Below are 26,634 nucleotides of genomic sequence, written 5' to 3' on the forward strand. Positions count from 1 at the left end.
TTTGCATACATTAAGGCAGGGATAAAATGGCATTTACACAATTTAAATAATCCCTTGAACATATATCTTGTTATAATTACTCTCTTTTGGAACGATAACCTCTTGTTAAACATTTTAAGCAATTGCTGGTTGTTAGGCTATAATAAAGTCTATTTATAGTTGTCTACTTTGTTTTTAAATGATATATGATGAAGTCTGACAAATGTTAATCTCAGCAAGCAGTTATGGGGATTTAGTGGTGCCATATATCAATATTCTTTAGGTTGGTTAAATTAGTCAACTCATATTCATAGGTAGAACTGCTTTATCCAGCTTTCCCTGGTGCAGATAAATAGGTCACATGATCCGCTTTTTTGGAGTAAACCCCTATGCTGAAGACAGGACGATACCTCGGGGAGGCAGCGCTGAAGCAGGAGACCTGGTATCCAAACTTTGATGAAATCCACGCTTTATTCACACATGCAGCAACGTAGACCACCTAATGTGTTTTTCAGGCATATAGATCTTCATCATCACCATTTATTTATATAGCGCCACTGATTCCGCAGCGCTGTACAGAGAACTCATTCACATCAGTCCCTGCCCCATTGGGGCTTACAGTCGAAATTCCCTAATATAGACACACACTCACACAAAGACAGACAGAGAGGGAGAGACTAGGGTCAATTTTGATAGCAGACAATTAACCTACCAGTATGTTTTTGGAGTGTGGGAGGGAACCGGAGCACCCGGAGGAAACCCACGCAAACACAGGGAGAACATACAAACTCCACACAGATTAGGCCATGGTTGGGAATCAAACTCATGACCCCAATGCTGTGAGGCAGAAGTGCTAACCACTAGGCCACTGTGCTGCCCGCATCTATGATAGTCTATGTATATGTGCATATATAGTATGTATAGTGTGGCTGGATTACTTATAAATAACTTATTGTATAAATATATTTAAAGTATTAGCACAGTGCGCCAATTTATATCATTGCAAATGTACTGATTTTTGATACTGTGTATTAGAAATGTACTGATTTCTGAGATGTTGATTTCTGAAGCAATAAGCATTTGTTTGAGAAAATCTGTTGTGTAACTTCGAGAGGAAATCCTCATGAAGTCTAATTAGACCTTTTTCATGTGAAGTGACAAACATTGCTTTATCCTGTATACACAGCAGGGGGCCGCTGCCTTTCTTTCCTGTGTGGCTTTTCATCCTGCATATTAGAACCTGTCCAAATAATGCAAGTAGATTGTTGTGATTTTTTTATTTTATTTTTTTAAAGTTAAATTGTGGTAAATATCACATACTGATGTTAAATTATCTGATGTGATATTAGACGTTTTTGTGCCTGGTTGGATCAGGCGGACTTGGATACCCCCTGACAACGTGTGTCAGAATTTGTATAAAAATGAGCTCTTTTTTACTATATAATGTATCATTTTCCATCTCAGCTTCTGGATGATCACCAGTACCACAAACTGGAGTGTAAATGTCCTTGTCAGGACTCGTGAGCAATAAACCATCACTGCTTGAAGATTCTGCCTGCGACTATTACCTGCTGTAAACTCTAATCCATTCCCCGGCTGACAGAGACAGCGTCTCTGTGACAATGCTCTGCCCGCTACCCAGCAGTCCTGATCCATAGTAAGCGGTCAGGAGGTACCAGCCAGCCCACAGCAAAGAGGCATTATAGCTACCATACCAGCTACCACAGAAGTACGCAGTTCTGGGTGCCGCAAAGGAGCCCAGTGGTGGCAGCCGAATTCTCCTACAACTATTGGGCAGTTGGCGAGTGAAGGAGGCAAGGTGACACCAGTAGGACTGGTCAGTAACAGTTGGTTACTGATGGTGAGAAGGAAACCAAGGTAAACTGTGCGGGAAGAACATCCCTCCATCCCTCCCCTTTACAGACCGGGTGGAGAATTAAGCCCAAACCAGTCACATATATATTATACAACATATTATGCATATACCTCAGTCGAAGTGGAAATGTAGGAGTGGCGGTATGGAAAATGTAAGTGAATGAAATGTAATAGTTTAACTATCCAGACAGGAGAAGTGGCATTATGGCAAACCACCATATACTGACTCGCTTCCACCACTGTATGTGGTTATAGATTTCAAACAACAACATCATTTAAAAAAATATTTTTAAAATCAAAAGTAAATGTAATTGTATGCAGACTGCAGCGAGAAAAACTGTATAAAATGTGAATTAGAGAGAGATTCCATTATTATTTTATATATATATCATTTAAATCATACTTGCCAACTTGCTGAAGTTGGTAATACTCAGGATAAGGTGATTTAAAAAAATGACTGACATTATAATTTGCATTGAGCCATGGGACTGTCTGTTCTCTGAATTAAATATCCATAAACCTTATGGCAAACCAGAAGATTGGATAAACAACATCTCTATCTTACAACCTAAACCTGCCATCTACGCTTGTAACACCCACATGAGCAATGTAAAAAAAATATGGAAAGATTTGATGGATTCTTAGCAGCTGAGTTTTCTGTAGTTGCTGCTGACATATTGGATATTACAGATGTGTTTTGTCTAATTACTATTCATGTATTATTGTGAGACTAAAGTTTTTCCAGTAATCTTGGATCTAAGATGGTGCACACATTCCAAAAATGATAATTGTGTGAACTGTGCTTAAATAAACTTTCACTGTTGCGCTATATGGGGATAGACTTCACTTCAAAGTATGAAAGTGTTTAGACATCAGAGATTGAGAGAGGTTAGGTGCTCTCCAATTCACAAAGCGTCAGCCATCTTTTAAAATAGCATTATTATTATTAAGATTGATTATAATTATTTATGACCCTAATTTGATTAAAGTCACAACTTTTAGCAGTGACAACTGTGAGAGGATTGTAAATCCAGGCTTAGAAGTACCGATTGAAGATTGAAAGTGTCCCTGGATGAGATTGGGCCTATTTTTTTGACTTATAGGTTCTAGCAATCGTCCTCTTCTCATACAGATGTTCTAAACCACGCCTTTTCCCCAAATCTATAGTCTGTTGCTCAAAGGCAGGCACAGTGGAACAGTTTTGAAAAAATCTCAGAAGCCGTCCCACCGGAATGGCCCTCATAGTATGTAAGCAATGAATTGTCTGTGGTAGATTTACAGCAAATGTCAGTGGCCATGCATCCAGCCATACTGTCCCCAAACATCAAATCGAACAGGAAGTCTTATTGGAATGATGTAATAAAGTTATTTGCAAGTTTTAAAAGCCTTACTGTTAATATAGTAAACTCTCTAGCCGTTTTGGTTCAACGGTGCCACATAAAACAGGTCATCGATAAATCTGCCGTACCAACAGATGTCCCTTTCCTTCCCCACAATCCAAAAACATACTGGTAACTTAATTGGCTAATGACAGTAATGAATGTGTGTGTGTGTTTTGGGGTTTTTTTTTTGCAAAGCTCCTCCTACCAACCTGTTTGATGAGAGATGACAAAATTTGGCACCCATTAAAGCTCTTCATCTCTGTAGATAACTCCCAAAATACTTATGTGTATGCAGATCATTAATGATTTAAAAAAATGAAAGATTTCAATGGGTCAGAATAATCGCAGGATCTCATCATATAATACTCCATCATCGTCAAAGCCTTGAAATCATGAGGAATGCAAGTATAGAAAAGTGTATTTATAATTTATCCATGAAAACCTATCGTTCCAATGTAAATGTTCCATTAAATTGAAGAACTGAAGTACTGGAAAATGGGGGGAGGTGTCCAAACGCCCCCCCACCTCGCAATTGATGATCTAATAGAGGAGTACTCAGAATTAGGATACCCCCCTAATTTTTATTTTTTGGTGCTAAATGGTGGTGTCACCCAAACGTCTCAACACTTCCCTTTATAATCTCTAGTTTAACCTAATGGGCAGCTGAGCGTGCACATTTTTATCAGCAGTATTTTATGTGTCATATAGAGAGGCTGTAAAGTATTGTATTGTTCTGTAAATCTAAGTAATAAAGAGGGGTGTGTGTGTCTAATTGAAATCTGATGTGATTGGTTCATATTTAATAGTGCCACTTATAATAATAGTACCACTAATTATCTATAAATATGGTTGAAAATTGGGTCAGACTCTTCCTATTGCAGTGTATTTCAGATCAGTTTGACACAAAAAGAAAAGATCTAATGAAGTATTGTGAAAGAGACTGCTATCCGTGGCTTTCCACCTCAGGGTCTGCTATCCACCTCAGGGTCTGCTATCCGTGGCTATCCACCTCAGGGTCTGCTATCCACCTCAGGGTCTGCTATCCACCTCAGGGTCTGCTATCCACCTCAGGGTCTGCTATCCACCTCAGGGTCTGCTATCTGTGGCTATCCACCTCGGGGTCTGCTATCCACCTCGGGGTCTGCTATCTGTGGCTATCCACCTCAGGGTCTGCTATCCACCTCGGGGTCTGCTATCCACCTCGGGGTCTGCTATCCACCTCGGGGTCTGCTATCCACCTCGGGGTCTGCTATCCGTGGCTATCCACCTCATGTCCTGGATACTGCCTCTGGTCAGGCCTTACCTGGTCACACTGTGTGCAGTACCCCTATACAGCCTGATCCAATGGTGCTAGCGAGCAGAGATCTAGTTCATTTGCCAGAGAGCAATCCAGCTGGCTCCACTTTTCATTCCTTTAGCTACACACCCCTTGGAGTTCCTTGGATTATTGTTCACCCTGAACTCTATCTAACGGCTGTTCTATCTGAACTGCTACTGCTGATTACTCTGCTTATGTTGGCCTTTGCCTGAACTCTTCCTGACCAGACTACTTGCTTGAACTTGACAATTCGTCTGGCTGTACCTTCATGGGGCCAAGCAGTCTCTGCAGGCCTGTTCCTGCTGTCACTGGACTCCTATATAGGGGGCAGCATGGTGACACAGTGGTCAGCATTGCTACCTCACAGTGCTAGAGTTATGTGTTTGATTCTTTCATGTCTCCCTGTACTTGCGTGGGTTTCCTCCAGGTTCCTTCCCCAATGGGACTGATGTGAATGTTTACATAGAATAACAGCTGAGCGTGCCCAAGATGGCTGCCTCACCCTCTGCAGCAATGTGAAGGATTTTGAATGCAATTGGGAGAAAGGTGCTTTACATAAAGAATTGGTATTACCTTGCTAAAAAGATTGTGACACCACCGAAGTTCATTTTGACCATTTTAGCAGCCAACTCCCTGATCTTCTGCAGAATAGATCTGTTCTCCAATCAGAGGAGCTCTGTAGTCTGTAAATGAAGATGTGAAATACATGTCTCACTGTGGGCACACGCGCTGTATTCCAGACTCCTGTCCTGAGAGTTGAGCTACTGAACAATCGTGTAATTTGGCCAATACGTGTGTCTGGCCTAATTGAGTGAGTTGTGGCAATTTGTCTCTCAGATTGAGGGGTTGAAGCACTTCTGGCTCCATTGGGACCTGGGAGATGACTGCACACACAAGCTTAATAATGGTCCTCTCCCCCCAGCCTTATTTACCTTCTTGTATAATGATGATCATAGTGTGTTTGGCACCAAAATGACTGCAATATTTAATAATGGGCCAACTGCTTGATATCGCCATGTGATATTGCAGAACGCGTGGAATTCTAATTATACTGACCTCCTAAATGATTGTTCTGTCTTTCATACTTGTACATTCTATGGGGGGATATTTCTAAAACCAACAGCATTGTGTGGAACAATGTACTAAAATTATCAATAAAATCAATCATTCTCCTCTCCCTATGTATGTGTGTGTGTGTGTGTGTGTGTATATAATATATATATATGTGTGTGTGTGTGTGTGTGTGTATATAATATATATATATATATATATATGTATGTGTGTGTGTTGCATAGTTACCTTCGCTGTGCATGTGGCCGAATATATTAGACGTACAAGGGGTGTGACCTTTTATTGTACTGGAATAAATAGTGCATTTCTATTAAATGCTTTGCTGTTCATTCCCATTGCTCCAGTCTGCAAGAGACTGCGTTTACAAGTGGTCAGCCTGAATCATGCAGCCGGGCACATTTTGATTAAAAATTGCATGTTGTCAGTACGTACAGTCTGAGCTTTTAATAATCCGTCTGGTTTTCACGAAATGAAATGCGTTTAAATAGGGGTTGCTGTGAAAGTGCCTGACTGTTTCAGTGTCTGTTTCTCTTTCTAATCTGAAATTGTACAGACTTTGAAACCCTCTGAGGTTTTACTGCCAGACAAACATAACTACATCTCTCCACACAAATATAATTATACCAGTAGAGATATTAATTGAAATAACCCGACTGGAGGAATCTATGATGATCTAACAGCTGCAGTTGACATGATTTCATTTGTAACTGCTTTGCTGTCATAATCCTCGATGTGTATCATATATTAGAGAGTTTCTGTTCAGAAGCCAGTGGAGTGTATTATTGAGTGTTTCTTTTGTTCCCCGCAGTACATGCTTTCTGTCCCCAACATATATAACACAGTGGACATGGGTTTCATTTTCAGGTCCTCTCCAAAACAAATACGACCCCTTAACCCCCAGGGTTAAGACTGGGTTAGAGTGCTCTCATTAGCTTCATTCTTTTGCCGCAAGAATAGGTAATTCCACTTGCCCTGGGGTCTGCCGAGCCTTTCCACAGGGCTTAAATCTTCAGCTGTCTTCCAGCTTCAGGTGGGTTCTGGAGAATGGGAACTAAAAGACTGCACCACTCACCCTAGAGGACCAGGCTCAGAAGTATCTACTCAATCCAAATAGGGTGGAAAAAAAAATAAAAAATGGTGAAAGTGAAGAGCATTAAATAGTGTCCAAGCCTTAAGCTGAATTGTTTAACATTTTCCTGACAAGCCAGAAAGCAAGGGCACAAGAAGTGTTGTGTACCATAAAAAATATGGTGCAAAGTTCTTCACTCTTCTACCGTGGGTTTTTCACCCCGGTGAACGTTTCGGACACCCTGGGTCATAGTACCTCAGGCTTTCCTGCCGCTGACCATTCGGCCAGATGACCACGGTAGACTCTGTACAGTGGGGTTACCTGTCCCTCCAAGGATATTACTAGACGTGATCTTAGCTGAAAGGCTGAGAAATGTTTAGTATTGATGTAGTATAGATGAGTGTTTAATACAACAGTCAGCAAAGTAACATCAAAGTTGATCGCCAGATAGATCTATGAACCAGGTGGAGATGACATTAAATGACTGAAACCTTCAGAATTACCCTCAGATGTTACTCACTGGCAGTTATTGGTTTGGTACCATCTGGCTCCTGGGTTTGGTCTATTCCTCAGTCATCCTACTCTCTGTCCTTACCATGTTATACAGTTCCACAGTGCATGGTTACATCATTGATTCCTCCTGTCCTGAAAGCTTGGACTTGTCTAATAATCTGTACTGTGATCTTTCTCTTATGAGCTCAAAATCTCTTCATATCACAAGTCTGCTTATTGCCTACAATTCATTGCATATGTTTTTATTTATATATGTCAGTCTGTTCACAACAATTTATTGTAAAAATCACTATTTTATAGATACTAAAAAGGGATGAGGGGTAACTCTCAATCATGGAGAACATTATTCTGCTCCCGCCCAACCCTATTTCTTTGGCATTGGGCCAAACAATTCTTGTGTCTTCAGTTTCATCACACCCATAAACTTTATTCATTAGACAGCTAAGAACATCTGCTGATTGCTCTACAGAAAGTACCAAGGCGAAGTAGATACTTGTTGTCTTAGTAAATGATTAATCCATGACACCATACAGTATACAGTTACAAAACCAAGTTTTCCAGACTGGATAAACCACCTTTACACTTTCTTCCGTATTGGACTTAAAGCTGGACAACCACAGGGAGCATTGTACGTCTACCCCCCCCCCCCTCCCCCCTTCTTCTGCTTCATCCAGACGTTTGTTTCTTTTCTTGAGAATCTAACTGTCCCAGGTGAGGTTGTCTCTTTTTAAAGATGGGACATTGTGGCTCCTGATTGGTCTACCACTTAATTCTGGTTGTTCCGCTTTAAATGTCTTGAGACGGTACAGTTACTAAATGTATGATGTGCTCTTTAGAAAGGAACTCTGATATTTCATCATCATCACCATTTATTTATGTAGCGCCAGTAAATGTGGGCAGCACAGTGGCCTATGGTTAGCACTTCTGCCTCACAATACTAGGGTCATGAGTTCGATTCTCGACCACGGCCTTATCTGTGTGGAGTTTGTATGTTCTCCCCGTGTTTGCGTGGGTTTCCTCCGGGTGCTTCGGTTTCCTCCCACACTCCAAAAACATACTGGTAGGTTAATTGGCTGCTATCAAAATTGACCTTGGCCTGTGTGTGTGTGTGTGTGTATGTGTGTCTGTGTATGTTAGGGAATTTAGACTGTAAGCTCCAATGGGGCAGGGACTGATGTGAATGAGTTCTCTGTACAGTGCTGCGGAATCAGTGGCGCTATATAAATAAATGGTGGTGATGAAATGTTGCACTTGGAAAGTAAAAAAAAAGGATATTTTTATTTCCAAAGTATTCACATTATTTCTAAATTTGTGTTCCTGAACATTCAAAAGTTTAATTTTGTTTGATGTAAATATTGCATAATAAATATAGCCATTATCCAGAGGGCCGTGGACAACTGAAGTTAATGAAACATTCGATGTTTAAAGCCAAAGGGCAATAGCCTTTTTTTTTTTTTTTTTTTTTTTTTTTTTTTTTTTATGCTGGGGTTTTGAAGCCAGTTATGTAGAGGTGTCAGTTGAGGTGAAATATCTTCAGTTCCGCCAAGTTCCTGAAACTTTTAAGTTAAGTACTAGTACCTTTGTATTAATCAGCTTGCCATCTATTTACAGTTGAGACAGGCACATTATTAGTATTGGGTCTATAAACTCACTAGTGACATCTGAGGCACGAGGTATGTTATGGCTCTCTTCTCTCATTGACTAATTTAAGTTCGCCTGGATAATGCTAGTGAAGTAACTATTACATGAAGCTGAATGCTCATATATTAACATTTACAGGAGAATGTTTATCTCCCAAGCGAAGTTCTTGCATATCTAGCCCTGGATTTATACTCTGAATGTACAGTATGTGTGTTCTCATTACTGATAGCCTGGGGCCTATAAATATTTCCTCTGGCGCTTCATCTGTGCAGCTAGCAAGGCCAATTTACAGCCTTGACCTCCGCTGCAGCTCAGTCTTTTATGGCTTTTATACAACTTGCCAAATTGACTGGAATTTATAACCATCCAAAAATTGTTTTGGGATTGCATGGCAGCTGTGGTTATCTTAAACTTTTGTTTTTGTTTACGGTAACAGGAATTATATATACTTCACCACGCTGGCATATGATGTATATGTTCTGAAAGTTGTGAGTTGAATGCTTTCTTTTTTCATGTGGAAGATCTGGAAAAGCTGTTTTTCTTGTCCTGCTCCCTTATTTTCCATATAGTTGAACAGAGAAGGATGAAATAAACGGGTAGATTTTTGCTTTCCAGCTATAAAAAAATGCATTTTCCACCAGCTCATTCATAACAGAATTGCAAGGATTAAGAATTCCGCGTAGAATTCTGCGGTACTCTTCCTGAAATTGTGGTGATTCACAAGGCGGACGAAGAGCCCACTCTTTGTGGGAGTTATTACCCTCTTTCTAGTTTCAAATAAACTGCTTACAAGTGTGCTGGCTACAATGTTACATGCCTTTATCCCATCACTGATTCATCCAAGATTCCTGCTCAAGTCATGGACCTGGATGCTGAGAAAGGACTTGACAGGATCAACTGGTCCTTCATAATGCACTCTTTGGTGCATAGGGGCTTCGAAGGTGATTTGTTTGGTGGCTTTCAGGCTCTGTACACCAATCCATCAGTGTGTTGATGGCTTCTCGGCACCTCCATTTGCCATAATAAATGGCACCCGACAGGGCTGCCCCTCTTCCCTGTCATTTCCTCCTTTATCTTGAACCTCTGACCATTAAAATCCGAGCCAATCGGGATGTTTTTGGGAGTGATCACAAAATAGTACTGCATACAGATTATATTTTACTCGCTCTCACCTGATGACCTCCCTCCCAAATCTACTCGCAGAGATCCAGGAATTCAGCGCTCTCTCTGGGTACAAGATAAATGTCAGACAAAACTGACATTCTGAACTTAAATGTGGCCCCATCCAACAAAATCTTATTACAATCCAACTTATATTTTTGGTGGAAGCTGAAATATTTATTTACAATAAGAGGCATTACAAACGGCTTTTTTCAGCCAAGTTCACTACAATGTTAATCTCAAGTAGAACCTATGTCGGTGGAGTAAACTATTTGTATCAAAGATCGGTCATTTCACATCTGTCGCCTTCTCTGTTGTTTCAAAACTTTGCGGTTAAGATCTCTGAGGATCATCTATACAAGTCACTGGGTTTCTGTGGGAAGACGGGAAACTGAGAGTTAAATGAAGTGCCCTTTTTCTTTACATGAAGGATGTTGGTCTCGGTCCTCAGAATGTTCTGCATGTCTGCCTGTCTAGCAGAGAGCATTCAGAAGTCTGTAGCTTTAGAATTGGTCACAGTTCATACAATCTTGTGGCTCCCTAGACATCTAAGACCTACCCCCACATGACAGCCTTTTCATGCCTCATCTTGGACACCACAATTAACAAATCCCTACTCGTATGTGCTCCTTACACAGATTGTCCCCTGTGGAACAATCCTCTCTGCCCTCCAAGTCTGACTCCTGAGGCCTTTGCCCCATGGTTCCAGTATAATATCGGCTATTTCTACCACTCTAGAAATGAACCAGAAGTTCTTGCCCCACCCTGGAATCCCTAGGTCTTTTGAATTCCACCTCGAACAAATTTATTAACACTTTATATAGCATCCTTAATGTTCCTTTAAGCGCAGGCAACTCCTCATATGACCTGGTATTGGGAACAGGAGACTAAAGTAGATCTGGATCCAGAGTCCTGGGAATCGTTCAGGCACATTTTTAAAAAATCTTCAGTTTGCATCTTGATTAAAAAAAAATGCCTTAAAGATACATTTAGTATATGGTACCCACCAGAGTCCATGCTTATTCCCCCACCATCTCTTAGTTTATAATTGTACGCAATTTAGTTCCTACTGACATGTGTTGTCCCAAAATTGCAATGAACAGGTCCAAGATTTACTCAGTAATGGGCACTGTTTTCCCAAACTGCTCACAATAATTCCTGCTTCCCTTGTCTGTCCCCATACCCCCCAAACACTCGAGCAGCTTCATTCTCAGGGGTGCCACATGTCACATAGTGGCATTGTGGAAGAATTCTAACCCTCCTGTGGCATGCCTACATGGAATAAATTATGTGTATCTGCGATCTCCTTCACCAGGATCTGGCAGCCGTGGGTAGATTACTTTAATGCCACACTTGAAGTTTGAAATGTATTTAGCTTTTTTTATTTTCACCACAAGATTGAATAGAGAGAATCCATGCAAACGTGGCTGATAACCAAGCTTGTCTGGTTCAGCAGCCTATCTAATGTAGTATACAATATCCAATATAATGATCCATGGAGCCTGGAATTGTTTATAATTATGTGGAAATATAGGAACAGATAAGAGACCTTGCTGGTGTATTCTACATTTTTATTTTCACTGAACAACATTCCTTTAGTCACTATTAAGCCCTAGAACACGTTCACGCTTTACAAAATTCCACTTTATAATATTTTCGCTGATCATAAATTAGGGGTAATAAAACATCATCATTATACATTTTACTTGATTAGATTTAATGAGGAAAATAATACATATTTGATATTTTATACTATTTCTACGCATCCTAGTGTGTGCCTCCTGGTAAACACACTTTTCGCTCCTCTTTTTGGTTTGACTAATCAAGTTTATAATAGCTGCATGAAATAATAGTGTGACACAAGATTACCAGTCCTACAGAATCGTTATCTGTTCCTGAGCACAGCTTCTATAAGGGGTGTGTATTCCTGTATGTGCCGATATACACAGTGTTTTAGCTTGTTTGGAAATCAACACATAAAGTTAAGAATTTTAATATCCGCCCCCTCCCCTCTTACGTATTTACGGGGTCGGACTCCCTGTACCCAAGTGGGACCCCTGAGGAACTTGTACATCCACAAAGGAAGACACGATGGGCATAGGAGTGTTCTGCCCTCCACCATGTTATGTGGCCGATTTATCATTCTCATTTATTTATATAGCGCCAACATATTCCGTAGCGCTTTACAATTGGGGCCAAACACAGTAAACTAATAAACAAACTGGGTAAAACAGAGGTGAAAAGGCCCTGCTCGCAAGCTTACAATCTATGGGACAATGGGAGTTTGATACATGAGGTTAAGTCTACATTTTGCATTTCAGCCCAGCCAGACTGCAAAGGTAAAAGTGACTCGTAAGCTAAATGATTCTGTCACACAACAATGTTGGTCAAGGGGTAGTTGTTTTGTGTGAAATTGTGTTACGAGTGGTAATAGGGTAATGTAGTGAAGTTAAGAGGGTGGTTGAGGAATATTATAAGCTTGTCTGAAGAGGTGGGTTTTCAGAGAACGCTTGAAAGTTTGTAGACCAGAGGAGAGTCTTAGGGGTATATTTACTAAACTGTGGGTTTGAAAAAGTGGAGATGTAGCCTATAGCAACCAATCAAATTCTAGCTGTCATTTTGAAGAATGCACTAAATAAATGAAAGCTAGAATCTGATTGGTTGCTTTAGGCAACATCTCCACTTTTCCAAACCCGCAGTTTAGTTAATCTAGCCCTTAGTGTGCGAGGGAGAGAATTCCATAGAGTGGGTGCAGCCCGAAAAAAGTCCTGTAACCGGGAATGGGAGGATGTAATGAGTGTGGATGAGAGACGCAGATCTTGTGCAGAACAGAGTTGCCGAGTTGGTAGATATTTTGAGACAAGAGAGGAGATGTATGTTGGTGCAGCCTTGTTGATGGCCTTGTAGGTTAGTAAAAGTATTTTATATTGGATTCGGTAGAAAACAGGCAACCAAATTTATTTAGTTTAAATATGATGTCAAAATTATCGGTCGTTTTTTGCTTTTGGAAAAACATACCTGCAAGACGTGCAAGTCTTATTGGAAGTTCACTAGTCTCCTGGTGCTCTGTGCATTGTTTGATGAGCAGTATAATTGCTGAAGTATAAATAAGATTAAGCAACCACACACATGGAATAAGTATATATTATAATTAGAAAAATGGAACAATATAAAATTACTAAATGACAGCAAACATAAATATATTATTTAGGTGAAGCAATCCGAACGTCTAGATGTTTTTAGCATTTACTGTCTTAAAGTATTTGCTAGGTCATTTTCAAAACAAATGTGTAATGCTGTATGCGGGAGCGGCCTGTTTATTTAGTGCAAACAGAATATTTATCAGTCAGAATTAGTATATCCTGCTTTTATAAAAGAAAATTTCCCATACCTGTAAAGCATGTAACACAAGCATTTAGAAGGCTTTGTGTATCGCCCACTTTATCCTAATCTCTTCCTCTCCAAAGGGTATATTTACTAAACGGCGGGCTTGAAAAAGTCAAGATGTTGCCTATAGCAACCAATCAGATTCTAGCTGTCATGTTGTAGAATGTACTAAATAAATGACACCTAGAATTTGATTGGTTTCTATAGGCAACACCTCCACTTTTTCAAACACGCAGTTTAGTAAATCAAGTCGCGAGTCTTTAAACTTTCAGTCAAATGTGCATTCATAGTCATCTACTATATTACTACTAATAATAATAATATTGTTTATAATTTCTAATACAGATTTTGGGTGGTTCAAAAAATGTTGTGCCGCCTATATAATAATGTGTATATTCTAGATGTCGAATGAAATCAAGTGCACAAGGGCTGTAGTAAACTCTATCATTTCTTCCAACAGAGTGTGTGTGGCCCTTCTGGGATTTAATATGGCCTTTCATTATTTATTCCCAGTTAAGCTAACTTGTTGTGTCATATGAGGCTGATATGCCCAATGCAGTGTAAATCCTATGGTGAGAGGGAGAGGCTGTCGCCATGGTCTGACACTGTGGTATAACGCAATGTGATATCCAAACACAGCCTACCACATATATGATTACTTCGTTCTCTGGTACTGCCTGTGTGATATTTTAGTTGCAGCTCATGTGGAATTCCACAGAAAAGTGATGCAGGAAGCCAGCTGGAAGGAAGAGCGGACTCATGTACAAGCCGTATGGCTGACTCTAGGTCTACAGTTGAACTCTTGTTGCTTTTGGATTTCACTTACTTGGCATCATGGAGTGAAGTTTCCAAGTATGTAGGGTTACCTCAGGCAACCAGAAATGTCTTCTCTAAGTGGGACGGCTTAACTCCCAGTGCTTTGCTGGAAGGTTCAGAAGTCTACGATATTCACTCATATCTTTTGCTGATCAACACAAATGATGCATAAAAATACTTCCAGTTGTCAGATTTAATGGAAAAAAAAGGACATAAAGATTGTTATGACTCTTGTAGATACCTCCCTCCAATGATGAGATTTGTTGGACCAATTTTGTCAGTAGTTTTTGTTTGTATGAGACTAACCACTCATATTCTCATCAGTTGAAGTTATTCTATTCTTAGGGGCGTATTCAATTGTCGGCGTAAACGCCAAAAATCCCGCGGTCCGCGCACGATTACCGTCATTACGGTAATCGTGCGCGGAAAAACAGTTAATACGGTAATTTACTCGCTGGATTTTACCGTATTAACTGTAATAGTTTTAACGCCGCGGGACTTTTTAACAATTGAATACGCCCCATAATGCGTCTGTATATTTTACCCTGAACTTACCACCAGTGTTAGTGAGAGAAACCTGCCATAAACTGTTTTGCACATTGTAATTTTTGTGGACATAGCGAGAGCCCCAAGAGACTGTTGGACAGCATAAGGGCTGATTGGGAGCATTCAGATTTGACTTCGGTCTGGTCGTCGTATGACCATGTAATCTCGCTGCTATGGTACCTGGACTGCATGACTAGATCTCTCCAGTTGGAGAGATACTTATGTGGCCAAATTGGACATTTCATTGCAGTCCAGAGACGCTCATGGAAACCTTAAAATATGTCGATCTGGTTAACCAATTTGTATTTCAAAAAAATGTATTGAATTTTATGGAGAGTGTGAGCAAACAAAGCATTACTCAACAATGAAAATCTAATTCGATCTGGTGGTTCAGAAATAAAAATTAGTTTGACTTCCCTGGTCAGCATGTTGTATATTCTTTATTCATATCCATTCCTCACAAAGAAAACCTGCAAAATGAAAGGACAATGTGTCAATAAAAGTGACAAAAATCCGAAAGCATGCTGCAGAGTAAGGAAATATAAAGTACATTGCCACAATAGTCTTATTCCTTTTATTGTATTAGTCGATGTCCCTAGAGATATTACAAAAATAAATAATGAATAGAGATCAAAGAGAAAAAGAAAAAAGAATTTCAGAGCAACGTTGCATGTACCAGAAGATCTGTCCCTGCGGCATCATTACATGTCGGGAACCCATTTAACATGTAGCAAAATAACAATAGGACAAGGAAACTGAGGGGAGGTCAGCACGGTGGCTTAGTGATTAGCACTTCTGTCTCACAGCACTGGGTTCATGAGTTCAATTCCCAACCATGGCCTTATCTGTGTGGAGTTTGTATATTCTCCCCGTGTTTGTGTGGGTTTCCTCTGGCTGCTCTGGTTTACTCCCACAATTCAAAAACATACTGGTAGGATAATTGTCCGCTATCAAAAAATTGACCCTAGTCTGTGTGTGTGTGTGTGTGTGTGTGTGTGTGTGTGTGTGTATATATATATATATATATATATATATATATATATATATATGTGTATGTTAGGGAATTTAGACTGTAAGCTCCAATGGGACAGGGAATGATGTGAATGAGTTCTCTGTACAGCGCTGCGGAATTAGTGGTGCTATATAAATAAATGATGATGACGATGAGGGTATGTGGGAGGAGGGGGCAGGTGGTGCTGTATAGACACATCTCGTGCACCCATTACCTCCTCTACTCCTACTTACTCAGACCCCCCCCCCTCCCTCGACATCCCTATAAAAGGATATTGAGACCCCAAACACAGCGCTTTGCAGGGACTAACATCTACAATTAATGAACCTCTTTATTTTGATGATCTTCTAGCACCTGAATTCACTATATTTCAAATTGTAGAACTTTAGAAAACTGCTTGCATTGAGACTCTTCAGATTCTCTAATTTCCTTATGCGTTGATCAGCTTGCTCAACGTGGTAGAGACCAAATAGCTATGAAATCTGTCAAAAATTACATATAGGTCCACACTGGTTCAAACTATTCCCTGATTGCTAAAATGGTAAAATGACACCTACTTTTGTCTGGCTGGGCTGCAAATAAAATTATTAACGGTAATTGTGGATGGAGTTACCTGCAGCAATGGATTTCGGTTTATGGGCTTCTTATATTGTCCACAATACGGTTCCCTTTTTTTTTTTTTTTTTTCTCCATTCCTCTAACCAAGTACCTCATTTCTCTGCTGTATTTCTGCATTAGAGAGCAGTATTGCCATGCTGGAAGCAGAGGTGTCCTTTGATTTCTCTTGTAGCCACCGGAACAACACCTGGCTTATTCCCAGCTGTTGTTGTTGTTTTATTAACGTATACCAGTCACCTACACACTGTTGAAGCACAGCTTTCTCTGCGTTTGTGAAGCCTGTCCATTTACTTGAAACTAGTAAGATCACTGGGGCATATGTCAGGAAATGCCCCTTGGTAAATTGCCGGGCTGCATTACCACATATATTGATTTAGCACACAAAATGGCTGCCACCATCGTTTGCAGTCGCTGAGCTTCATACAACCTATAAAAGCCTCCAGCCACCCCTTTGACACAAATTGCTTTAATCTATTGATAAACCACGTCTCGGCTTTGGTAAAGTACAGATGTCACTTTTACAAACACAGTTATCATATTGTAAAGGCAAATGATTAATTCTGCAATCTAAGACAGGATTGTTCCCCAGCAGTGTGCACCTGTGGAGCGGGATGCTATATATAGACACAAGTGCATGATGTCATTGTGTACACAGGTTTTTCTGCAATTACATGCCTGTAGTGTATAAACATTAATTTCAGCCTTCAACAGGCGGCAGTTACGTGCTTTTGATGTCTATAATAACCCAGGTGCACAAATTACTTCTTTTTTTTTTTCTTTTTTGTTTCTATCAATTTCTTTTACTCTGCTAGAAGAGTTTAGATTACATTGATGGTACAATGTATTTAAATAATTTTAAAAATCATTATATAAGGCCCCGATTAAAATATGCTTGCTCAATACCTTGAGGAATAATGAATAATATTTCATATCACCTTAATGCTTGACAGATTTTTAAAAATACATTGCACAATTTTGCATTTTTAAAAAAAAAAAGAAATAAAAGTAAAATCTTAATTAAGATATTTAAGATGTAACTCCAGTAGCGACCATTTTATCCACACTTGCCTCCTTTTGGCAAGTTGTATCCGGGGGAGGGGCGTGTCTAGAGGCAGGGAGGGGCGAGGTGCGGCCAAATGCGTCATTTTGGCCCCGCCACCGTGACAAATATGCCGTTTTGTCACAGGGGCGTGTCCAAAATTACACGCGTCATTTTAGCCCCGCAATTGTGGGATGCGGGAGACTTGCCAGCTCTCCCGGGAGTCCGTGAGACCGACCCGAATTTCGGGAGTCTCCCGGACATTCCGGGAGAGTTGGCAAGTATCTAGCAAAGGAAATAAGTGTCAGGTGTTTCTAATTGTTGAGAATAATTCTGAATGATAATATACACTCTGGCTGACTGCTGTTGCTGTGAGTGATGCAGGATTATACCTCAGCAAAGCTACTTGTATGGCACTTATGGTAAAGATGGTGATTCTTGTTGATATACTGATGTGTTCACCAATGCAAACAGCGCTTCCAACTGTACTAACAGCTTGTTATGTCTGTGCTTCATCTGTTGATCATGGACCATTGAAAGCTCAGATCTCAAGGCCTTTTTTGAACTTCCCGCCAATGTTTAGTTGTTTTTAGGCAGGTGTGTGTGTAGTAGCACAATGAAGTGTCTGATGAGGTTAAGTTCTGACTGACTTTTGGAAGGCTTCATTAATGAAAAAACAAAGGTCACATTCACAGAGTGGCCTAGCCCAATATTTATGAGGAAGTAGCCTATCCGTTCACTAGGAACGAGAAGCATCACTGACGATTGATATCACCAGTTTCTAATAAACTGGATGCATTCTGACAAAGGGAATGGCTGCCTCCACTCTGTACATTAAGTACCTCCAGTGATTTCACTGCTTCCTACTAAACAACGGTTTGTGAATATTTGTTCAGCCCATAAAATATCAGTCTGCCCTGTAGATAACTGGTACTTTATTTGTCTTATAATTTATGTACAATTCTCTCCATACTGTTTCACAAATCCGTTTTACTTACAAGCCAAGTCCGTGATCTTCACTCATAGACCATTTATTTGACTATTTCTCCCTGTTCACGAGAACGTCTGGTTTATGCGGAATGGTCCTGGAGCGGATTCTCGTGTAAGACAGACAAGACAGCTTATTGTTTACGAGTAGCAATTAATGCAGTCATTTACTGAAAGTGCACTGACGATAATAAAGTATATTACAAGCAGATTTGCATCTGTCAAGCTGGCTAAACAATGTGTTTTCTCGCAGGCTCATGCAGAGTACACAGTGGTTCTTCCTGTGTAAAACAAGCTTGCACATAAGGAAATACTGCTAAGGCTTAGTTCCTACAGGATGCTGTTATGTGGAAACCAAAATCTTACATAAATCCTCCAAATCCTATGAAGGGTGTGGAACTATACAATGCAAACTCTCCAGACTATGCAGCTCCATGACTTGGTGGAGTGATGGTTTCTACAAAAATTACATACGTTAAATGTACATTGTGGGTGCAAAAATAAATTCCCGTTCTCCTTTGGTAATTTAGAGTGAATAGCGTGGTGATGAGAGTTTGTAAGCAGGATAGTTGGGCTATATGTACTAGCAGTCAGTAGCCACGTTACTTTTTTTGTGTAAAATTACTCCTGTTAACCTTTTTAAGGGGTATTTCTGTACAAAGAGGAGGATTTCATTTTTTCATTCAATCAACATAATGGTAAACGTGGTAATAAGTTTCAAAACTCGGCATACAAGCAGAGCAGCATTGTAATAGCAAAGAAATGTTTTATAGTTATACAATAATATCATCTTTATCGTAATTGAAATCTAAACTGAAATTAGTAAACAATTTCCACATCAGCAATTTACACATTTACTAAATGTGCAAATTGTGGTGAATCTCATTATATGAGCAGAGTGCATTAGACATCCCCGCTGCAATCTCCACTTAGCCTAGAACAGACCTGGTAAATTCATTGTAGATTAGCGAGGACGCCAAGGACACAGGTTACACTTAATCTCTGTTTTTTAGAAAACAAACCCCCCCCCACCCCCCCCATTAAAAACAAAACCACTTCCGCACCACCATAACTCATCCCAAAATATCCCTATGTGCTTCTCCGCTTGGCATAAAAGCCCCCGCAGCAGGCCATTTTGAACCCTTCCCCCCCCCCCCCCACACTTGCACCAAAATACCCCCACTTACCTTGTCACTCAGTCCTGAGCCTACAGAGGAAGGAGGGACACTACGTGGGGCAGACTGCACTTCCAACTCTCGCTTCTCCAGTTAGATGGGTTGAATGACCTCCCCTGTTGCCCATCACTGTGTACTACAACACATTGTTTTCCTGTCAGTTTATCAGTCTCACGCGTACAAAGACACTAGACTGATCCTGAGGACTGCCAGGGTTAAGGCGATCTCTGCTTGCAGTTACGCTGTCTGGCACACATGCGCATAGACTGTCATACCAGCAATTCATGTCAGCTGTGCGTAACAGGCTGCGGCTACTTGACACAATCAACAGGGGTATCCAGGATAATATGAGTGTGGGATCAGGCACCGATCATGGTAAAATGTAGAAGGGGGCCCCCATGGCATCGGTGAATGGGGCCTAATGTATTCTTAAAGGTCTCTCTCAATTTTCTCTGCCTAGTACAAGAGACAAAATACTTTAAATGTAAATTTTTCCATATTTATACCAGTTATAGTCAGACTTGGTGCTTGAGTCTGCCACCACTGTTTGCACTAAAGACTCTTCTGATCTGGACATTGTGCCTGCAGGCCGTACCTCCAAGCTGTTACCACACACAAAGATTGAGAGGAGGGCTTTGGAAGCTGATAAGGGGATTATGGTAAAAAACTGCACATGTAGTGAATTGTACACTTTGCATGAGTGATGCCTTATAGAGACTAGGTAAAGTATCACAACATAAATATCCAAGCAAATCGGTCAACCAGTCTTAAAATGGTAGATGACCTGTTTATTTTAAGATCTCGCCATTCAGTCACTGTCCTGGATCTATACTGTGTGTCTCCCTGACTTCTGGACAGCAGGTCACTCTTCCTTGTAAAGTAGGCAAGATGGGGGTCTCCATGGCGCAGTGTCTTATGTCATTTTGCCCTCACCCACGGGAAAAGGAAACAATTGCGTCATAATGTTGCGGCTTGATCTGTACTGTTGGGCCTTGTATATCCAAATTGGGCACAGATCTAGTTTTTCAGCAGTTGGGCCAAATGATCGTATTGCACAATGTTTGGCTGCAACAACTGTGTTCCGATTAGTAGCAAACCCTAAAATGAGATTCAGCCTTCTTTTTCTCTTAAGAAGGTTATAAAACATTATGCAGCTGAACAAAATAATTATTTTATTATATTTTTATTCCCACTATTTTCTTTGGAAGTAAAGTGGTAACGTTTCATTCCCACTGTGTTCTAGCCCCTAGGTACGGTCTGCCAGCTTAATGTGTGTTTTCATAAGGAAACATTATGTGAAAGAGACATTGTGTGGTAGATGTCCATGGTAATGTCCACTTACAGTACAGACTGTAATCAGTAACATGTTTATTGATGTAAAGAAGTGAATGTTAGATTGTCGGGATGTGTGCACCTTAAAGTGAACCTGTCACCTTCTCTCTGGAGGCAGCCATTTTGTGGGTTGAACCAATATTCATGCAGCTTGATGGGCTAAGCACTGGTTCAGCTTGCTAAATTGCTGTCTCCCCTGTATGTAAGTAATAAGTACACTTTATAAGGATATGGCACCCTTAAACCTTGCTTTATTTCTGCTTCTGCACTCTGCTTTCGGGCCTCCCTTAGCCACTCTTCTCTTCCATAGCCAGGCTGCGAAAAGTTGACATTGTCTCATTTACGTTACAGAATTCTCAGTGGGAAGAAAGTGAAACTGACGTGTTCTGCTGCCAATGTGAAGATACAGAACTCTTAAATGGTACCAATGTACGTAGGTATACCACTTAGCATATAGACACCATTTTATTTGCCTTCTTGAAGAAAAAACATCTATGGATCAAAGAAACCACAAAGATAACTTGCAGACATTGAAAAAACTAAAAACTAAATATCCATTTGAATAGTGAGGTCATATCTAGATATATAGGTCCTTTTTCTGTTGTAGATATCATACAAATAGGTAGTTTGTTGTTATATTTCATATTCTGTAACTGCTTGTGGCAATAAACACCTTTTATTTTACAATAACCTGCCCATCCACCTGTAGCATAAAATCACTCAGGTTGGTGCTGTTTATTAAGTACTGAGATCAAAAGAAAATGTGGGATAAATTATTATGTTCTGGTGTTTTTTGTTTTTTTGTGTGCGCTATGTATACAGATACAGGTTACAAAAAAACTGTAAATGCAGTTTATATATTAATGTCAATGACTCTTGTGGACTACACTTCAACAGAAATAAAGTACAGAGCAGTGAACAACTGGTGAACAATTTTCTGATTAAGCAGAGTTGATCTGACATTCAAGTAAAGGCATTACATTGCAGAAATGAACAGCAAGAACTGTATATGCACACATTAGGAATTTGTTAGGGGATTGCTGTAATACTTCAGTCTCCATATAAACTATCAACATAGAATTATAGTACAATTACAGTTGTTCAAGAAAAAGCTTTTACCGTTGTAGTGACATTACTGGGTATTTTGTATTGACCGGGGGTCATAGCTCCAAAATAAATCCATTTTGATTCCATAATTTAAAATAATGTGAAGATTGCTAAAGGGTGTGAATACTTTTTATATCCACTGTAGGAGCGCAAATGGCTGTAAAATCTGAAGCATACCATAAAAGGCTAGTTTCAGGTGTTGGAATCAAGGATATTTCTAAACACAATAGTTTTTAATTTAAATAAAATTCCTAGATAGTATACATTACCTGAATGTCTTTTTAGTATATGTTCTTGTACAGCGAATGTTCAGGGATAGTTCTGTAGACCACAAGAAATAGCATCTGTAGGTATAAACTGCATACTGCTGATTCCCTCAGCATTACACTATACCTTAACAACGTTAATCATACACTTTTCATTCTTAACTACAAATAAAGACACAGACAACTTTGTAGTGGCAAATAAAGTAAACTTTTTATTTATTTATTTTATTTATTATTATTGATGCCTATAAAAGGGTGGCGACGAGAGCGATACAATCAGCTAACAACTAATAGCGAAACTGAACAGTGTATGGCCCACAGGCACTAACCACTGGTCCCAGGCACCACAGTCCTTTACGATCGGCCGGTGCTAAATTTGGCATCATCGTGACCACTCCCCTCTGGGCTCCCCAAGACGTACGCGCACAGTGCAGGTCAAGGGGTCCTCGCACAGAGTTAACAAGAGCCAGGGTGTTTCGAAAGGAGCAGTGACGTGCGGCCAATCAGCGGTAGCACCGTATGAATTAGTCGCTGATTGTAAAAGCTCTCCTGGCTGCCAACCTTTCCCATTTTTCTCTTCTACCTAACCCTAACTTAATGTAAAAAGGAAGGGTGGGTGGGAAATCCCATTGACTAGAGGAAGTTAAACTGTCTGGTCAGTGGTATATATCAAAAACTCCTCCTACTCCCCCCCCCCCCCCCCTAACATCCGGGAACAGCAATCCTCCCACAGTTAACCCTGTAATGTCCGTGCCTGCTTTGTGACAAGCAGCTGCGTTTATCTGCATTCAGCTTAAGGGCTTCATTTTTAATAGTTAGTAGATGACATTATGGGGGTGTATTATCTGATTCCCATCCATGGGTCAGGAACGGATCCCCCCCCCCTCCCCTTCCTCTTCCAGTGTTACGCTAAATTGCCAAGTGTCACACTGTTCACTTTGTTTTGCCTTCCTCTAGATCAATACAAGTAAGAATCTATGGTAGGTTGAGCTTGATGGTCCTGTGTCTTTTATACAACCTTGCTAACTAAACTTTCCTAACTGGATGTAAACATTAAATGGGGATAAAAACATTTTAGCATATGCCAGTCATGGTGCTAATGCTTTTATCAGTCCTGTGCAGCTTGAGCAGCATATGGTGTTTGATGATGAAGCAGAGAGGATAAAGACAGCTTCTCTAATGTAAAATGGTAAATTAATAAAGGATGGGAAACTAGAGAAGAGCTGAGCAGTCTCTGGAGCCTCAGTATTTCCTTGATAGAAGTCTGAGCAGTCACCAGACTCTTTACATGCTGCTGGTTTGTGAGAACAATGGCGATATTCTGGAGGAATTTTTTACCATTTTTAAAGGGTTTTGCTCAATCCTACCCTGTTTTTCAATGCTCACATTTTTCCCCCACACTAGGCTGTTGACCAGGATCATGTACAACCTCTGGTGATCTGCCTCCATAATCATCACTGGTGTGGAGGATCCTAAGCAGGGCTGAAAGTGATAGCCGGCTCCTGATTGGTTTGCTGCAGTGTTGTTTCAATCAGAAGCCAGCCTTTCTAGCCCAGAATGTGTTACCTCTTCCGCCACTCGGTGATGGTTATGGAGACTGACCAGTAGAGGTCCCCAATAAATGTAATTGCCAGAAATCTGCCAGAGTGAACAGATGGCAGACGGTCCCTTAGTGGGTGTAACTGTTGTACAACACTACATTTAATCTGAAAAGGCTATAATCAAAACCATTTTTCGCCATTAAATGTTGTAGCCAAGTGCCAGGGTTGCTGGATTAAAGTGCTCTGAGCTACATGTGTTGCTTTCTGTTGTTCAATGGCAATGTACTGAACGATGGGTTGACGGTTTTCCATACAGCTCTCCATAATCCAAAGTATATTATGATGTCCACTATTAAAATAAATTTCAAGCATAAATTTTTTTTATTTTTTTTTATTATTAAACAATGCTCAGGGCTTCAACTCTAAAACGGCCTTAGATATTACTTAAGAATGTAAGCTGTCAATTATAGCAGCAATTTGTACTATAGAAGAATTAGTATTTTTTACTGCACTTACTAGAGACAAGAAACACCTTGTGCTCTCACCTGAGTCCCTGCCTTTACTTAAAAAAAGAAAGAAAAAAACGTTGAATGTATTTCATATACACCGATCAGCCACAACATTTAAACCTCCTGTCTAATATTGTGTCGGTCTCCCCTGTGCCACCAAAGCAGCTCTGACCCTATGAGGCATGGACTCCACAAGACCCCTGAAGGTGTCCTGTGGTATCTGGCACCAAGACGTTGGCAGCAGATCCTGTAAGTTGCGAGGTGGGGCCTCCATGGCTCGGACTTGTTTTTCCAGCACATCCCACACATGCTGGATCGGATTGAGATCTGGGAGTTTGTCAAAACCATTCCTGTACAATGTTTGCAGTGTGACAGGCCGCATTATCCTGCTGTAAGAGGCCACTGCCATCAGGGAATACCGTTACCACGAAGAGGTGTACTTGGTCTGCAACAATGTTTTTAGGCATGTGGGACGCGTCAAAGTAACATCCACATAAATGCCAGGACCCAAGGTGTCCCAGCAGAACATTGCCCAGAGCATCACACTGCCTCCTCCAGCTTGCCTTCTTCCCATAGTGCATCCTGATGTCATCTTTTCCCCAGTTAAATGATGCACACTCCCCCAGCCATCCACATGAAGAAAAGAAAACGTAATTCATCAGACTAGGCCACCTTCTTCCATTGTTCCATGGTCCAGTTCTGATCCCTGGAGCTTTTGGCGATGGACAGGGGTCAGCATGGGCACTCTGAGGCGTATAGGGTTGTGTAGCTGCAGACCTGTCAAACTGTGATGCACTGTGTGTTCTGACACCTTTCTATCATGGCCAGCATTAACTTTTTTCACTCCCCATTTGCATCAATGAGCCTTGGGCACCCATGACCCTGTTGCATGTTCACGGGTTGACCTTCCTTGGATTACTTTTGGTAGGTACTAACCACTGCATACTGGGAACACCCCACAAGACCTGCTGCTTTGGAGATGCTCTGACTTTGTTGTCTAGCTATCAAAATTTGGTCCTTGTCAAAGCTGCTCAGATCCATACACTTGCCCATGTTTCCTGCTTCCAACACATCAACTTCAAGAACTGACTGTTCACTTGCTACCTAATATATCCCACCCCTAGACAGGTGCCATTGTAACAAAATAATTGATGTTATTCACTTCACTTGTCAGTGGTATTAATGTTGTGGCTGATCGTTGCATATTTAATTGGATTGTCCTAACCAACACATTGATACTTCCATAAAAAAATGAAATGTATTTTATGTGTATTTTTGTGTTTAGTTGAGCAGTGTACGTCCTGATCATAAATTTGTATGGTAAATCTCTACTTTCCCCATCTGGTATCCAAACCCCCTTCTCCATTAGATTCTCAACCCTCATGCTCCTCCTACAATGTCCAGATCCTGTGGTGTTTGATCCTCCTGCTGGAGGACAAAGGAGAATTTTGAACATCAGAAGTTCTACTTGTGTCTCTACTGTGCCAATTGGATGTCTGATGTCACTCATTGCTCTTGGCACGAGGATGTATTGAGCATCCAAAACTGTACTACCTCTCTGACAGGAGGATTGACCAACATAGAATGAGTATCTGGTAAATAGCGAGGTCGGGACACTAAGTTAGGGTGAGTGCATACAAAAGGTGATATTACCTAGTCAAACATGACTTTAAAAATTCCACAATCTTCGGCAATGATGAGGAATATCTGTTCTTATATAATGATCTAGAAAAGAAGTGAGCTGTAGTTATCCATTGTAAGTTGTATGTTTAAATCATGTTCTTTTTGTCCGTTATACAATGAAATGGAAGCAATGGTTTGTGTTGATGCCGTGTTCTCTTTCTGGTGGTAGAAAGGAGTTAGTTATTTGGCCTAAGTGGTTATTTTAAAATATTTTGTACAACATTGGTTTTACAATGAGAGCTCACATTTAACTAGGGATATTTGACTGGTTAGCGGAACAGGAGTCTGTGCTTGTAGGCTTTCCGTAGTATGCTAGATAAACTAATTTCCCCCACCCATGCTCTAGTTGTGGTTTTGTCTTCAGATTGAATGGTCTATATTTAATCATCAGCATTTGTCTTTCTCGCCCCAGGCGCTAGAATTCTAAGTTACTGCTCTGGCAGCTTCTAGACTAATTTCATTCACAAAAAGATGTTACAATTGCTGCTCTGCTCTGTCAGTCCCTACATAAGTTGCCTGTATTTAACTTTTATTTTATCTTTACTTACACTCCCCAATCCACCCTTAATTCATTCTCTCAAGTAATTGAAAAAATCTATGCACTTAT

General features: G+C 40.4%; 1 protein-coding gene across 1 annotated transcript in view; it reads left to right on the plus strand.

Moving 5' to 3' along the window:
* Nucleotides 1-26,634, plus strand: part of SSH2 (slingshot protein phosphatase 2) — a 196,049-nt gene that overhangs the window by 39,288 nt on the left and 130,127 nt on the right. The window contains exon 2 of the mRNA XM_075196886.1: nucleotides 21,273-21,350. Coding sequence (XP_075052987.1) covers nucleotides 21,273-21,350 — 78 coding nt within the window. The remainder of the gene's footprint in view (nucleotides 1-21,272; nucleotides 21,351-26,634) is intronic.

This window comes from Mixophyes fleayi, chromosome 2, assembly GCF_038048845.1.
Source record: "Mixophyes fleayi isolate aMixFle1 chromosome 2, aMixFle1.hap1, whole genome shotgun sequence".
In the NCBI taxonomy this organism is placed as follows: Eukaryota; Metazoa; Chordata; class Amphibia; order Anura; family Limnodynastidae; genus Mixophyes; species Mixophyes fleayi.